Raw genomic sequence first — 15,757 nt, 5'->3', positions numbered from 1 at the left:
TTGACATTACCTGAAAATTTGGTGACCTCAAAGAATCTAGAAAAGAGCAGAGGCCACTGAAAGCGGGCAAAATCCACCAGCTGCTCCTTCACATTCTGAGGGGAAAGTCGGTCCTGGGTATAAGGGGCCTGCAACATAGAGATGCAGAGGTGACTAAGTCTGTTCCCTTCAGTGGCAACCATCTCTCTTCTGTGTCTATGCAGGCTTTTATGGGGGAAACCCTCAAAACTCCATTCAAGCCCACAGATTTAGAAATACTTCAAAATCCTTTGAAGTGGCAGAGCTGTCATTAAGTACCTCCAAACTGCCAAAGGCCAGATGTGAGCTGTCTCCTTTTGACTTAGCAACAGCTGCAGCCACATATACAAATAAGATTGCAATTCCCCTGGGAAAACAGGTACTGATGATGCACTTCTGCTCTCAAGAGGAATTGCAGATGTGCAGGAACGTGGATATTTCCATGGGCATGCATGTCATCACTGCTCTTAGAGACTCTGGGATACTTGACCGCCTGACCATGGAATGTGGACCGAGTGTAGATTCTCAAGCGGACCCATGTCCAATCCATATTTCAGTCTGGAAGGTATGGATCAAGTGAGTCCAGTTTGGAATTCATGTTTGCTGAATTCCTCCAAATGCTCTGCAACACACATGGGATTTCCTGGTGCACATCCACCAAGGATAAAATACGACCGTCAGTTCTCCCCAAGTGTTTCAAAGACTGTTCACTTCAGCTGCTATTGCCACCAACACAGAGGGGGAAGGGCATAGGGAAAGAGAAAAGCTGCAGGAGAACAGAAGAGGTAAGTGGGAAATCAGCAGCAACAGCAGCAGAAGCGAATGCTCAGTGAAGTGAAAGAAACAGGGTGCACCATTAGCAATCCATCACCCCTGTCAGGCCCATACACAATTTGTCAACTTGCTGAAACCTCTCAATTGTCATAAATTCGTTCAGTGGGACCCCCTGCTCAATCCTCCTTAGTAAACCATAGGGGGCAAATATATTGGTCCTCTTTTCCTCTGCCACATTCCTCTAGGACACTTATTTTCTGTTCCAGAAGAAAGCACAGAAGGACAAATGCATTATAAAACAAAGTTATGTAAGACAGAAGCTATGGGTTATGTTAGTCCCAGTATGTACCCCTGGGTGTTCTTACCTTCGCGTGAGCATATGTGATGAGGCTCACCCACTTCTCCTTGGATTTAGACTTCAGCAGCTTTGCTGGGATACACTCCTGGAGCATGTTTTGAACCAACTCATTTTGGATGGACTCTCCAAACTGGACGTAGCAATATTTGGCTCCTATCTCCACCAAGTCCTCCTCCTATGACAATTAATCAGGTTTGGTGATTTGCTAGAAGAGGCTTTAACCTAATGTCAGTCATTGCCCAGACTAGACAAATTAGATATTCATCTTCTCCCAAGCAGGTTTGATCCAGAGGTTTGTATAGCACACATAAACAGAAGAATGAATTGCACTAGTGGCATTGAATAGAATATTGAAACAGTAAGGAAAGATCCATTTGTCAAAGAAATGCCGCTGGGAAGACTGATTATGTATACCCAAACCAATCCATTTCCCAAAGTGCCTTTGGACTCCATGTATTAGTAAATTAAAAACCTACCTTCTCACAGCGGTATTCTCCATATCGAATGCCACGGATGATTTGATGATAGATGAGCTCAGTGCTGACAGGATCTTCCTTAGAGTTGTGCCAGGGAGTGAAGACCTCTTTCCTGAAGTACAGACGCCAGGGAGTGTGGCGTTCGTGGCCACCCTTCTCCTTTTCCATTTGTTCACACTGGGAAATGGCATCCATTATGTGTTCCCGTTCGCCACCAAGTGACCAAGCCTAACAACATCAACATCACCCATTTCAAAGATAAATGAGGTTGTTTTCCTTAATGGATATTCTAATAATCTCGGGGAAATGCCCCCAAGTCATCTCATGTAAGGGGATAAGTTGTGAGTGAAAATTACACAGTAAGTTATATTTCACCAGGATAATTAATTAGCAGCATGGTGTAAGGCAGCCTTCTCCCCATATGCCCAGACCCTGCAATCATCATCTGAGATCCTTCCTCCTGCGCCTCCTGCACAAGAGGTACAGAAGGTGGCAACATGAGAGCAGGCCTTTTCTGAGGTGGCTTGTGGAATGCTGTACCTAGGGAGGTTCGCCTGGCACCTTCATTATATATATCTTTAGGTGCCAGACAAAAATGTTCCTCTTTAACCAGGCTGAATAACATTCTACAGCTTTATAAATGTGTTTGTGGGTTGCAGGGTTATTGTTTTCTTCTTTCTGTTTTATTATTATTATTTTCAAAGAGAACAACAACTACCAGACTTTTAGAAGACATCTAAAGGCTGCCCTGTTTAGAGAAGCTTTTAATGTTTGATGTATTACGGTATTTTAATATTTTGTTGGAAGCCGCCCAGAGTGGCTGGGGAAGCCCAGCCAGATGGGCGGGGTATAAATAATAAATTATTATAAATTATTATAAACCAGTGCTTTTTTTCTGGGGATACTCAAGAGTACGCCAGTACCAGAAGCATTTTTTCTAGAAGAAAAGCACTGGTTTTAACTATTTATTTGTGTTTCCATCTTGTATTCTTATACTGAGATTTTTTTGAAGAGCAGTACATAGATCTAAAAAAACCCACAACCTGGTGCCCTCCTACAACTCCTATCAGCCCCAGGCCAGTGTATGGTAATGCAAGGATGGGAAGGTGGTTTCACTTTATGCCCTTCTAGGGTATTTGTTGATGTCAGGGCAGGGGCTTGATACAAACACTATTCCTTAAAAAAGCCATGTGTGGAACTTTGTAGATAGACACATTTGTAGATATTCAAACATGAGGTATAAATGCATACCAAAACCACCCCCACATTTATTCCACTGTATTTTGAGACCCAGATGATTGCTAGAAGATAAAAGGCCATTCCTTACTTGAGTATCCAAGATGGGTTGATATAAATGGGCTCGTTCTTTAAAAAGAATGTCATGTAGACTTTTTGCCAATGCAGACGGAATATGCACGTGTGACTATTTGTGTGAATCTGCTACCAGGAGCACAAAATCTACAGGCTGCATGCAATGGGCTACTTATCATAGGGATGTTAGCCATAGTATGACTTTCACATGACCAAGATAACCACAAGCACATTCAATCTACATCGGTATATGTGTGTGTTTGGCCACATTAAAAAGCCCCAAACGCAAACTGGTCTTCAGGTCTAAAAGCACACCTTCCTTGCTGCAATTATGTGGGAAGATGGCCAACAATCAGGCTTAGAATATGGGAAATTGCATTTTCACATATGAAGAATTGGGCTACACTGATGGCAAAGAGCCCTCTCCCCCCCCCCCTGCCTTTCACACACAAAACATAACTGAAATTTAAAAGAGTTGTGTAGATGCCTCCCACCCCCAAATGCATTTACGCGGATTTCACCCCACATGCAATGTTTTTTCACCTTGTCATACAAAGCAATATAGAGAGAAAAACCAAATGTATCCTTCAGGTTAGTTTTCTCAGCAACACGCTGGCAAATTTCCTTTGCAATGGAGGCTGAATCTGCCGAGACTGTGATGCTGCTGCCATTCATCAGGGTCACGCTAAGCGTAATAGGCTTCTTATTCTTTGTTGCCTGAAAGCCAAAGAAACACAGGGGCAGAGTCACACAGCAACTTTCTCCAGACTTGCTCAATTGGCAGCTATAATGAGAGTTCCAAATCTTTACACAAATATCCACCTTTCAGATAAAGGGGAGAAACCTGACTCTTCTAGATGCTATTAGACGAAAGTAATTATGTAGTAACATTCAGGCTTCTTCTGCTCTAAAGCTCTTTAGCACTGCAGACACATTGCTTCTCTGCAATTAACTGGAAGGGTTTAACAATGAAAGTTCAGCACACCACTTAATCCAGCAATGCTCTTCCTTGTGGCCAGCAAAGATGCTTTCCAATATTAATTTTTAAAAAATCTTCCCCATGATCCTGGATATAGGATTAGTAATATATACTGCCTTAATTGTCCCTTGAATAGCTTATCTTAATTGCCTTCATTGTTCTTGCAGCTGGAGTTGGGGTTTAATTACAAGTACTGTATGTTCTGGCATATAAGGTGACTTTGAACCCTGGAAAATCTTCTCCAAAGTTGGGGGTCGCCTTATACGCCGGGTATGGTTGTGGCAGGTGGCAGCGGCTGCGCGGGATGCAGCCTGGCAGCGGCTGCGGGCTGAAGAGAGCTAACCCGCGCGGCAACAGCAGCGGGGGAGGCAGCCAGGCAGCGGCTGCGGGCTCAAGAGAGTTAACCCGCACAGTGACGGCTGCGCGGGATGCAGCCAGGCAGTGGCTGCGGGCTGGAGAGAAGAACCGGCGGCGACTCTTCCCACCCACCCTGTTCCAAGCCCTTGCCCTCTCGCTCGCTTGCCCACCCTGCCACCATGAGGACCACTGGATAGCAGGCAGCTATCCCGAAGCAGCAGCAACCGCAGCAGCCTCCCCTTCCCATGGCGAGGTGGTGCGTGGCTTCGGCCGGGGGTCCAAGGAGGTGGGCATCCCCACAACTGCCAGAACTACCAGCCAGTAAGCGCAGCCTGCCGCTTTGCTGGATGGCCGATTGGGGCTCGCTCGCCTCGCCTTGGGCTGCTGCTAGTTGGCTGCAGGCGGGGGTAGTCTTATACGGCGAGTATATCCCAAACTCTATATTTTAACAGGAAAAGTTGGGGGTTGTCTAATACGCCCAGTCACCTAATACGCCGGAATCTGTCGTATTCATTTTAAGAGCAAAATATCAGTACTGAATTTTGCAATAAAAACTGAGATTCTACATAGCAAGATAGCATTATATTCTCCAGAAATGCACTTCCTCGTGACCGAACTCCGAGGAAAAAAAGAGAATAAATGAATACTTAAAGACTCGCCACTCCTGCCACAGGAATGGAAATTGGTACTGGGACAACCAAAAGAGGCTGTTCAGGGGCTGGGGAGCACGGGGGATGGGGGACGGGGGGGACGGGACTCAGCAGTATTTTGCCTATCCGCGCTAGGCAGGTTGTTGCTGCAATCGCGTTTTATTGCAAAAATTATATGTTTTTGCCATCTATCAGAACTGGAAAAACAGGCAAGGGGGACAAGATACAAACCATCTACTGCAACAATCTGCCAATGGCATCCATGGCTTCCACACTGGACACTTTCTGTGACAAAGCCACACTTTCCTCACTCACTTTTTAACATGTATCTGTATGACATCATGAACAAGACAGGTCTCCCTCTCAAATTTCCCTTGTTCTGCCTTTCACATTTCCCCCCAAAGCTCAGGAGAAAAAACTTTTTTTAAAGCCCTGAATTTAATAGCTGCCCTATTTCCCCAAGTGCAGATGCCTATTGTGCTGCTATTCCAGCTGATTAGACTGCTCTGGTCATTTCTTAGCTTGAGCTCTGTCCTGTTCCTTCTGTATCATCTGTCCCTCATCACTAGGAATCAAAACTATCACTTTGGCCTTTGTCTAAAGAGTAAGTGAACACAAGGAAGCAATTCCAGACAGACTAGTGCAGAAAGCAGTAAAAAGCACAGACCCCATAAGGAGGTTAACTGCCTTCTGTTACAACCCAGCAAGATTCATCAGTGTGAGAAAAGGATAAAATGATGGTTACCTGCAGCTCCAGCCAACTAGGTGGGTCAGATCGTGTTCCATTCATATATGTGCGCTTCAGTCTTTCAGCACAGTACGGGACATATAATGTTGGTCCACCCTGGATGAAATTCAGTAGGTACTGGAAGTATAAAGCAGACCACAGTATTATAAAGCAAAGAATATCCCCAAATCCTTATTAACCTTCTAATACAGGTATGTAGAACTTGTAAAAATATTTACTCATGGTTTACACCTCTTCTTTCTGGGTTTTGAATATCATTTCCCAAACGACATGATATTCTTTGATACTCCTTGACCTCAAGGAAAGTGACATTTTTTTCTGGGGTTGCAAATGTGGAAAGAGGAATTTCTTCCTACCCCACAATTATGCAGTGCTACCTTCACTGCCACAACCATCATCTCCACTGCCTTCTCCTCATTCATCCCCTCTTCTGCGGTTGCCAGGAAAGAAGCCCCAAGATGGCACCAGGATCCAGGAGTGCCAGCTTGGCCCTGTGACCATGGGTGCCTGGGGGCTGGGGCCATGGGTGTCATACAACTGAAATTTGTGGGTGCCCGGTCCTTTCATGGGGAATTTTGTGGGTACTCGGGCACCTAGGGCTCCAGGGAGTTGGCACCTATGCCAGGATCCTAGAGTTGCCAATGAGGTTATTTTAGGGTAACAGCATCTCATCTCAAGATGGTGAAGTGGTGGAAGGTGACAGGGTGGGGGGAGAGGAGAGGAGAGGAGGAGGTGGGGAGGCACCATGAGGGTGAGGGCAGCGGAAGGTGGTGGTGGTGAGGGGCAGTAGCTGTGGGCTTTTGTCTTAGGCAGTTTCCCCTCTCTATGCACACCTATCACAGACAAAATCCTGTACATTATTGATATTCTAGATTCCAACATACTGTAAAAAAAAAAACCCCCGCAGAATAACTACCTTCACAAACTTGTCTGAAGGACAGAAGGAACTAAGACAGAGAGACAGCAGAATCCAACCTCTCAGATAACTGGTTTGGTTTTTATTCTCACTGAGTTGCTTGCAGATCTGACAGTAAATTTCATCCCTGTGGAAGAAAACTAATTAGCAAAATAATCCTCATCCCCAATGACAGACTTTTTGCTAAACGGATCCATGTACAATTTCCCTGCTACAAGTGGATGTACTTGAAGCCTGTTTGATTACATTGTGCTTTTTGTTTTGTAATAAATGCTGCACCCAGGCATCTTATGCTCAACCTGGTAGAGATCTACACAATTTTTAACACATTTTTCTAAGGGCTGTATGCAGGACAGGCTCAACACATTTTGCTGCCTGAGGCAAAGGCCCTCATATCCCACATATAAAAGCCCTACCTATGCTACACTTCTGCTTCATTCTTGTTCTTTCAAGAATGCCTAATTTAGGGGTTGCCAATGTGGCACCCATAGGCCTTGCAGAGGGCTTTCCTGGCACCCACAGGGTCCTTGCTCCCACCCCCCTCCTTGCTGAAATTAGGCTGGAAAGAAGCCACCAATTTAAAAAAAGTTGGTGTTCTGCATGTGGTGCCCATCTCAGTTTGCAAATGGCCACAGACCCACAAATGTTGGCCTAGTTAATATACCAGATATACAGAATGTTAAAAAATGGATGAAGTTAAGATGAACCCAGACTTTTCTAGCTGGTCATTTGGATATACTCTGTACAGTGGTACCTCTAGTTACGAACTTAATTCGTTTTGGAGGTCTGTTCTTAACCTGAAACTGTTCCTAACTAGAGGCGTGCTTTCACTAATGGGGCCTCTTGCTGCCGCTGCGCCATCCGCACACAATTTCCATTCTCATCCTGGGGCAAAGTTCTCAACTTGAGGTAGTTCTTCCAGGTTAGCGGAGTTTGTAACCTGAAGTGTTTGTAAGCTGAGGTGTTTGTAACTCGAGGTACCACTGTAATCTGAAAATGGAAGCTGCCCCTTAATATATAATACCTGATGGCAGGACGCTGGATAGCATTGCCAATAATGAAGTGCACTTTCTCAAGGTTAGACATAGGTCCCTCAGACACAGTGCTTTCCTCCCGAAACATATCTTCCCCATTGCTCAGCTGGTTAGCCACCTAAAATGAAGCAGGAAACCATTTTCCGCCCCTTGCCTGAAAGGTTATTTTCAATAAATACACTTAATTCTGGGATAGGAAATTGTTACATATAACTGATAACATTCTCTTCTATGGAACCATCCCCTTGCCTCTACACTCTCTCTCTCTCTCTCTCTCTCTCTCTCTCTCTCACACACACACACACACACACACACCTCCTATATATACTTAATTTTAATTTTATTCACATATAGGAGCATAGGAAGTTGTCTTAGACTATCAGTCCATCTGGCTCAGTCTTGTCTGCACTGATTATCAGCAACTCTCCAGAGTTTCAGACTGGGGCCTTCCCATCCCTACCTGGAGATGTCCAGGATTGAACCTGGGGCCATCAAAAACAGATGCTCTGCCACGGAGCTAAGGTACTTCCCCTAATTTTACTTTGTCATTTATATACCTCTCAATTAGCCATGTTCTTTGGGCAGTTCACACATTGAATCATCAATGAAAACAACCAAATACAGAAGTAAGCACCAAAACAAAAAGTAGCACAAAAACATACAAAATCAATAGAACGTCACTAAAGCATAGCAAGGGGAGAAACACAGGAGTTTTAAAAACTAAAATACATTCAATTTTAATTATTAAATGACCTGAAAGGGAAAGAAGGGGGCTTAACCAGCCACTGGAGAGATCCTAATGCAAGCGATGGATGTGTCTTTCTGGGGAGAGCATTTCATGACCAGGGTGCCACCACTTAAAAAGTCCTCTCTCTAATAATCATAGAGAGACCACCAAGGTCATGTAGCCCAACCCCAGGCAACGCAGGAATCTTTTGCCCAATGTGGGGCTTGAACCCACGGGCCCTCAGATGAAGAGTCATGTGCTTTACCAATTGAGCTATCCCAGGTGACATAATCTGACTCCCTTCACTACACAAGGGGAACCTGGTTGAGGGCCTCTGATGAAGATCCTATGGAAGGAAGTGATCCTGCCTCCAAGCCATTTAGGGATTTAAAGATTCAATTCAATGTTCAGTGAAAGACTGAAGATTCAGGCTATACAAAATAAAGTGCTTCTTTACACAGTGCGTTGTTAAACTAGAGGCAGTGATGACCACCAACTTGGATGGCTTTAAGCGGATTAGACAAATTCATGGATATAGCTATCAATGGCTACTAGCTGCATTCAGTATGCTTCTGAATACCAGTTTCTGGAAACTGCAAGAAGTGCTATTGTGCTCAGGTTCTGTTGTGAGCTTCTCATACGCATCTGGCTGGTCACTGTGAGAACAAGATGTTAAAGTAGATGGGCCCTTGTTTTCTCTCACAGGACTTGTCTTACATTCTTAATTCATAATTCAAACTGATGCACTATGAATGCTTATTTGGAAGTAAATCCATCTGTCCCGTCATATTTATCGTTGATCAGAGGATGCCAACAAAACGTGTTTGGTGGGACTTGGTCCTGAATAGGATTGCAGCCTTCATTTCCTTTTAATTCTTGAGACATAACCCTCCCACCCCCTATTGCAGGGGTCAGCAAACTTTTTCAGCAGGGGGCCAGTCCATTGTCCCTCAGACCTTTGGGGAGCCGGACTATATTTTTGGGGGGGAAATGAACAAATTTCTATGCCCCCAAAATAACCCAGAGATGCATTTTAAATAAAAGGGCACATTCTACTCATGTAAAAACACGCTGATTCCTGGACCGTCCGCAGGCCAGATTCTGCCCTGGGCCTTAGTTTGCCTACCCATGCCCTATTGTCTTTGTGCCTTCTTTATAATGTTCAGAGGGGGTTGGGGTTCTTTTTGTCTTTTGAGTTCTGTGCAAGCAACCAAATTGTCCTACTCTTACAAACATTTCTTTTTTCATTTAACATCAAGTCTGGTCACTTGACTCAAAGAACCGGCTCCCCTTGCTTTCAGAATGGACATGTTTTCATATGCAATTTTTCTGTTAAATTACTGTTGCCCAGAGTACTTATTATTAAACAATGTAGTTCAAGCCCAGGGCTTTTCCCCCAGCTTGAACTCATCAGAATTCAGTTCTGGCACCTCTCAGGCGGACACCATTGATATTATAAGAGAACAAGGGATGCATTCGTGGTGAGTTCTGGCACCTCTTTTTCTGTAAAAATAGCACTGTTCAAATCCAATGTCAAAACATAGCCTACCTTTCCAGTCAGCTTAGAGTTGCGTTTTAGTTTCACAGATGAAATGACATTGGAGAACTTGTCCTTCCTGTTGTCCCTCTAAGACAGAAATGTTCATTATGAACTTTGATCCTCAAAAGTCAGTGGCAACTGCTAAATTAAGGGAAAATATTCTCTACAGTCTCAAGCACTGTTTCCTGAGAACTTTCCAGTACATGCAGGAATTCTGATACAAAATAAGAATGATTTGTTGTCTACAGTATATGTTATACTGGTGATTCTGGATTCCACAGTATGAAAGACACAGGTGGATGACATATCAGACTATTGCAAACTTTTGGTTTTAACAAGTTCTTCATAAGGCACAGGTAATCACATAAAGAAGTGGAGAGAAAAGATGCCATGGGAGCATGTGGAGCTTTTAGGCATGCATAGGACAGCCAGGCTCCAATAAATTCACCAGCAGATCACCTGGAATCAAAAACACTTTCTAGAATGTTGGTAGACTTTCATATTAAACATTTGGTTGAAGAAAACACTTTGAGGAGCAGAGGTAGGTTGTTCTCCAGCTTAGCCAAGGATTTTCTGAAACCACTTTTTCTGAAACCCTAACTCTGCTTTCACTGTAGTCAGAAGCGAGACAAGGGTCTTGCCAAGTACTTTGCAGATTTTTATTTTGAAAGAAGAATCACACACTAGACTATCTCCCCCTCCCAGCACTATAAATCATGTACTGAGTAATGTAAATGGAATGTAGGACTTTCTTTTCACACAACAGAGTACTAATGAACTATGACCCAGTTTTCTTCCAAACCAAAATGGGTTACAATTAACAATGGTCCAATCATAGACAACTAGCCTGTCCTCATTAATTATACCAATTCAAGTCTGCAAGGACTAATTGCAGGAAATTAACAATTAAGCCCCAGAATCCAGCTACAACATGGAACAACCATCTGCAAAATTCCTTTCATCTTGGCCAATCAAACGCAGACCCCCTGGTCCATACACACTGTACCAGTTATATTAATATAGCACTTAATGACCCTCTTGGCTTTGCATCTCTATGGTGGCTGCAAAATCAGGATAATTATCAAGCATCTCATAGATGGCAATTCTTGGTGAGTGTGTTACTGGCAGGAGTTGCATGGGTTTGAATCAGGAGATTTGGCTCTAGTCTACAGCTGCCTGGTGTGTTGCACCTACATGAAGGCCATTTAGCATCTCCACGTTCTGGGTAGACATCCCAATCATCTAGGTGGGTCATCGGATCCTCTAGGAAAGGAAGAACTGCAAGAGATTTCCTCTTTCTTATTAGGTCTTGCATGAGCAACATGGTCTTCCCAAGCAATGGTGTGTGCCTGTATCCTTCGGTTGCTTTTCAGTCCTGCCTCCTAGTTTCTCCTTTGGTCTGGACTTACTCTCCACCCCTGCTCTCTCAGCTCACCTCAGGCTGCTCCCCACAGCCAAGCCTTGACAGCCCCACATACAGCCTGGGAGTTTGGGGAGGTCTGCTTCAGTTCTTGAATGTAGCAAATTAAAATGCAGACTTCTAGCCTCCAGTTACCAAGGTCAAGCTCAACATGCGTTTGTAACTTGGTGTGGGGGTTTTTTTTTTTTTTTTGCTTTATAAAACAGTTGTGAAAGTCCCTCAGTCTAGGTCAGGATTGCAGCACTTGGAGATGTGGGGTGAAAGTTCATCCTTCCTACACACTGACTTTCCCCTCTGAGATCTTCTCCCTCCCCCAAGATGCCACTGCAAATACAGTAGTACCTCTGGAGGCAAATAACTATTTTCTGGGTAATTTTCTGGGGGAGAACAGCACAGGCGAAAAGGTTAAGATGCAAATACTTCAAAGGGAGTGGTCTAATTTTCATAAGATTATAGCTGTGGAAAAACAATGCCTTCCTCTTACCACATCAGGACTGCAGTTGCCTGTGGGCTGCAGCTGGTTTTTCTTGCCAAAGGTATCATAGACCTGAGTCACTTCAGAGCTGCTCTTGCTGTTGGTGTTTTTTCCTAGCTCTGGTAAGTCACCCATGAACTGCAAGATGGTGGTCCAAACGGCTAGAGATGCCTAATACAGATAGGACACACATTGAGATTGTTTTGCACAGTAATGGTAAAACTAACGTGTCACATATTTTACCCATGGGTATTTGCATGCACTTAATTCCCACGGAGGTTTGTGAGGTTCTGTGTGCCTGTACTGAAACCATAACGACTTTGTGATATAATCTGCAATAGTAGCAGTAGCTAGGCAGCAGCAGTTCAGTCAGTAGCTGGCACTGGTTTTTGCTAATACTGTACTGTAAAACCAGCTTGTTAGTTTGTCCTGTGTTAAGACACAATATGGAGGATTATAAACCGATTCAGTAAATCTTAGTCCATCTTATAAACTTCATTTATTAATTCTGCATATGAATAAATACATATTCTCCCTTTGTTTTTCGATAACGACTGCATGAGGCATTCCCTCCCATATGTGAGACAGGGTGGTATTTTTTTAAGTACCTGTGTTTTAAAAAAAGTTCTTAAAAAAATTGCTGCCCAGTAAATTAGGGTTTTGCTTTTAACTGAACAAATATATTGTAAATCAATTAATCTAGCAGTTGTATTGACTAAGGCTGCATACACACCATACATTTAAAGCATGTGCCTTCCCAAAGCATCCTGGGAACTATTGTTTGTTACAGGTGCTGGGAATTATAGCTCTGTGAGGGGTAAACTACAATTCCCAGGGTTATTAAGAGGGGGAGAACATCCTTTAAATGTATGGTGTATACACAATCTAAATCTTGCATTCTAGCATCGGTGTTCTTTCTATTTTATTTCTAGAACAGCATTTTGTGGCCTGCAGAAAACAAGGGGGGGGGAGAATAAGATCTAGGGTGCTGCTAGTGTTGTCCTTAGAACTTAAGCAGCACAGCGAAGAAGAGTTACACTACCAGAATATCATCCTTCTCCTCATGGTAGAGCAATGGGTGGCGCAGCGGCCGTCGAATGTGCGTATGTGTAGAGGAACCTTGGAAGTAAGTGGCTGCAAATTTGGGGAATGAATATTCTGCAAGACCACTCGTCTCCTCTTCCTCTTCCTCCAGCTCCATGGCCATCGGGATCATATCCAGGTCCACCTCGTTCAGTTTGTACATCTGTGTCTTTGTCTCTAAGTCCTAAAGGGCAAAGAATCACAGACTATGACACAGAAGAAGAGAGCATCTCTCTCTCTCTCTCTCTCTCTCTCTCTCTCTCTCTCTCTCTCTCATGTTGTTATTGTTAAGTTGTGGGTGAACATATCAGACGACACAGCGATTCTTCAAACAGCTCTTGTTTATTCACAGACCCAGAACAGAACTGAACTGAAGGGTTCAGCCAGTCTGCTTATATAGAGCTCCACTACAATGCAACAGTAACAACTTTCTGTAACTATCCAATCACTGCACGTCACTTTCCATTCCTTATTTGCATATGTGGACCTGAGTGAAAACTATATACAGTATCCCCCTGCTGGCCCAGGGTGAGAACTTCAGTACATAACAGTTATCCTTCACTCTCTGCCTTCCCACAGAAACATCAGTGCTTACTAGTCCTGATGGCTGCATTACCTCTGGGATCAGAGGCAGTGTTTGGGGAACATGAGTCAGAGAGCGTTGTTGCACTCGTGTTCTGACTGTGAGCTTCCCACATGCATGGGGTTGGCCACTGCAAGAACAGGATGCTGGGCTAGATGGACCTTTGGTGTGACCCAGCAGGGCTCTTCTTATACCGAGGCTCCAGCAAGGCTGTTTGCTTGTCTGAGGCATTTCCTGGCCTTTTAGCCAGGACACTCTACAAAACTGTGTCAATGTTGGCTATTAATAAGCATCATTGTAAGGTGTGCATAGTGGACACCTTCTCTATTAAGATAATATCTCCAGGTGGCCAATTCCTATGATGTTTTTCCCCCTGGGGGTGAACAGGCCTATACAATACTGACTTTACAGCTGCTTACCTCAAAGCCCAGAGGAGCCTGTCCTTCTTGGCCTCCGATTAAAGAAGGTAAGAAACCAAATACTCTGTCCACCATTTCCTGGTCACTGATGACATCATATATTGCTTCATGTTTGTCGTCAACAGCATCATATTTCCTTAGCTTCTCAGCGTCCTCTTCCAGCTGTTCCTGTGGATAAGTTATATGAATCCATATAGCCAGCACTAGGAACTTGTGGGAATGAAAATCTGTACACACACCAAATCCTCATAGGCACAAAGTGCAAGTTTGGATTTCCATGGCCAGGAGGACAAACAGGTTTACAAAGTAAGTTACTAGAATGCATATGGGAATACTCATGAGCAAAGTATGCAAGCTACTCAGAGCATACAAAAATGGACCAGATATTTTCAAATGTTTCTAAATCTCATCTAATTCTGTAAGCAATCTACTCCTTATAAGCCTAATTTCTGTCACCTAGATTTCCAGGGACAGGCACAGTGGTATCCTGGTAAAGCAGATCTAAGTAGTAGATATCTGACCAAATACAGTATATACAATATACAATTAACTGTGTAATCTCACTGTATACAAGTTGTACAAGTGACAAAGTATTTCAATATAACATGCTGGAACTAAGCTTGCTGAGACCCAGCATATGCTCTTGGATTCCAAGCAAATTATTTCATTTTCAAATACGTATAGGGAACAAGAAGATTTCATGGTGAAAATAATTTGCCTGGCTAGTAAAGGTAAAGGGACCCCTGACCATTAGGTCCAGTTGCGGACGACTCTGGGGTTGCGGCGCTCATCTCGCTTTACTGGCCGAGGGAGCCGGCGTACAGCTTCCAGGTCATGTGGCCAGCATGACTAAGCCGCTTCTGGCGAACCAGAGCAGCGAACAGAAATGCCATTTACCTTCCCGCCGGAGCGGTACCTGTTTATCTACTTGCACTTTGACATGCTTTCAAACTGCTAGGTTGGCAGGAGCAGGGACCGAGCAACAGAAGCTCACCCCGTTGCGGGGATTCGAACCGCCGACCTTCTGATCGGCAAGTCCTAGGCTCTGTGGTTTAACCCACAGCGCCACCCGCGTCCCAATTTGCCTTGCTACTTCTTACTTTAAAAAAATCAGATGACCTTATAAGGAAAGGTGTGGGGCACCTTTAACCCTCTAGATATTGATAAAGTACGACTCCTATCAGCTTCAGCAACCATGGCCATCAGGGATGATGGAAGTTGTAGTTCAGCAACATCAGGCGGGCCAAAGGTTCCCCCCCCCCACCTGGTATAGAACCATAACATATGCGTGAAACGAACTTCACTTTCACAAATGGCAAAGTAGGGACAACAGGTACAGATGGGAGGACGTTTGTTGCGTATGATGAACTTTCCTAATATTTCTGCACAGACAGAACTCTCCATCAACATGCATGTCATTCTGCTTTGGAAATGTGACCACTTGCATTGCTGTATATGACCTGCTGTGGAAACACACATTTCTTCTGTGGGAGTTTCTTCTGCCTGAATGCCATCATACATGAGAGCCCGGCGACCGAGAGAACCTACCTTTTCTATTCTAAGCGCTTCTTCCCTTGCTTTCTTTGCTCCAGTTATTGGAAGGAGATGCTTATCTTCCTTGAAGCGTAGCTGTCTGGCTTCCAGTTTGAGTTGCTGCTGCGGGTAACAGAAACTTACTATTGTTGTCTTTAGCCAGATTTATCACTTTGCACTCCCTCCGTTTCCAAATGATTCCCAGCCTAACATTTGCATATAGCAAGGGCAAAAGTCTCACTGTGGCTGGGGCCCCCTTCCAGACAGCCTTTCTATTATATGCATCCGTGATGGTTTGTGCTCATGATCTTGTGGGGAAGCCACATGTGATCTCAATTTCAATACTCTTTGCACCT

The 15,757-nt window shown here is 44.1% G+C and overlaps 1 protein-coding gene across 6 annotated transcripts in view; it reads right to left on the bottom strand.

The window, feature by feature from the left end:
• The window catches only part of MYO7B (myosin VIIB), a 56,377-nt gene that overhangs the window by 18,507 nt on the left and 22,113 nt on the right, over nt 1-15,757 (bottom strand). For 4 of the 6 annotated variants that reach the window (XM_028730671.2, XM_077930093.1, XM_077930094.1 and 1 more), the window contains 12 exons: nt 15,417-15,524; nt 13,869-14,036; nt 12,826-13,050; nt 11,793-11,954; nt 9,898-9,975; nt 7,612-7,739; nt 6,588-6,714; nt 5,669-5,788; nt 3,481-3,654; nt 1,627-1,854; nt 1,158-1,325; nt 11-128 (listed from right to left, as the gene is read on the bottom strand). In XM_028730671.2, coding sequence (XP_028586504.2) covers nt 11-128; nt 1,158-1,325; nt 1,627-1,854; nt 3,481-3,654; nt 5,669-5,788; nt 6,588-6,714; nt 7,612-7,739; nt 9,898-9,975; nt 11,793-11,954; nt 12,826-13,050; nt 13,869-14,036; nt 15,417-15,524 — 1,804 coding nt within the window. The remainder of the gene's footprint in view (nt 1-10; nt 129-1,157; nt 1,326-1,626; nt 1,855-3,480; nt 3,655-5,668; nt 5,789-6,587; nt 6,715-7,611; nt 7,740-9,897; nt 9,976-11,792; nt 11,955-12,825; nt 13,051-13,868; nt 14,037-15,416; nt 15,525-15,757) is intronic. The other 2 variants (XM_077930092.1, XM_077930095.1) reach the window with 2 other exon arrangements.

This window comes from Podarcis muralis, chromosome 6 (genome assembly GCF_964188315.1).
Source record: "Podarcis muralis chromosome 6, rPodMur119.hap1.1, whole genome shotgun sequence".
Taxonomy (NCBI): domain Eukaryota; kingdom Metazoa; phylum Chordata; class Lepidosauria; order Squamata; family Lacertidae; genus Podarcis; species Podarcis muralis.
Note: the sequence above shows the minus strand (reverse complement) of the source record. Positions and strands in the feature narration are given on the sequence as shown.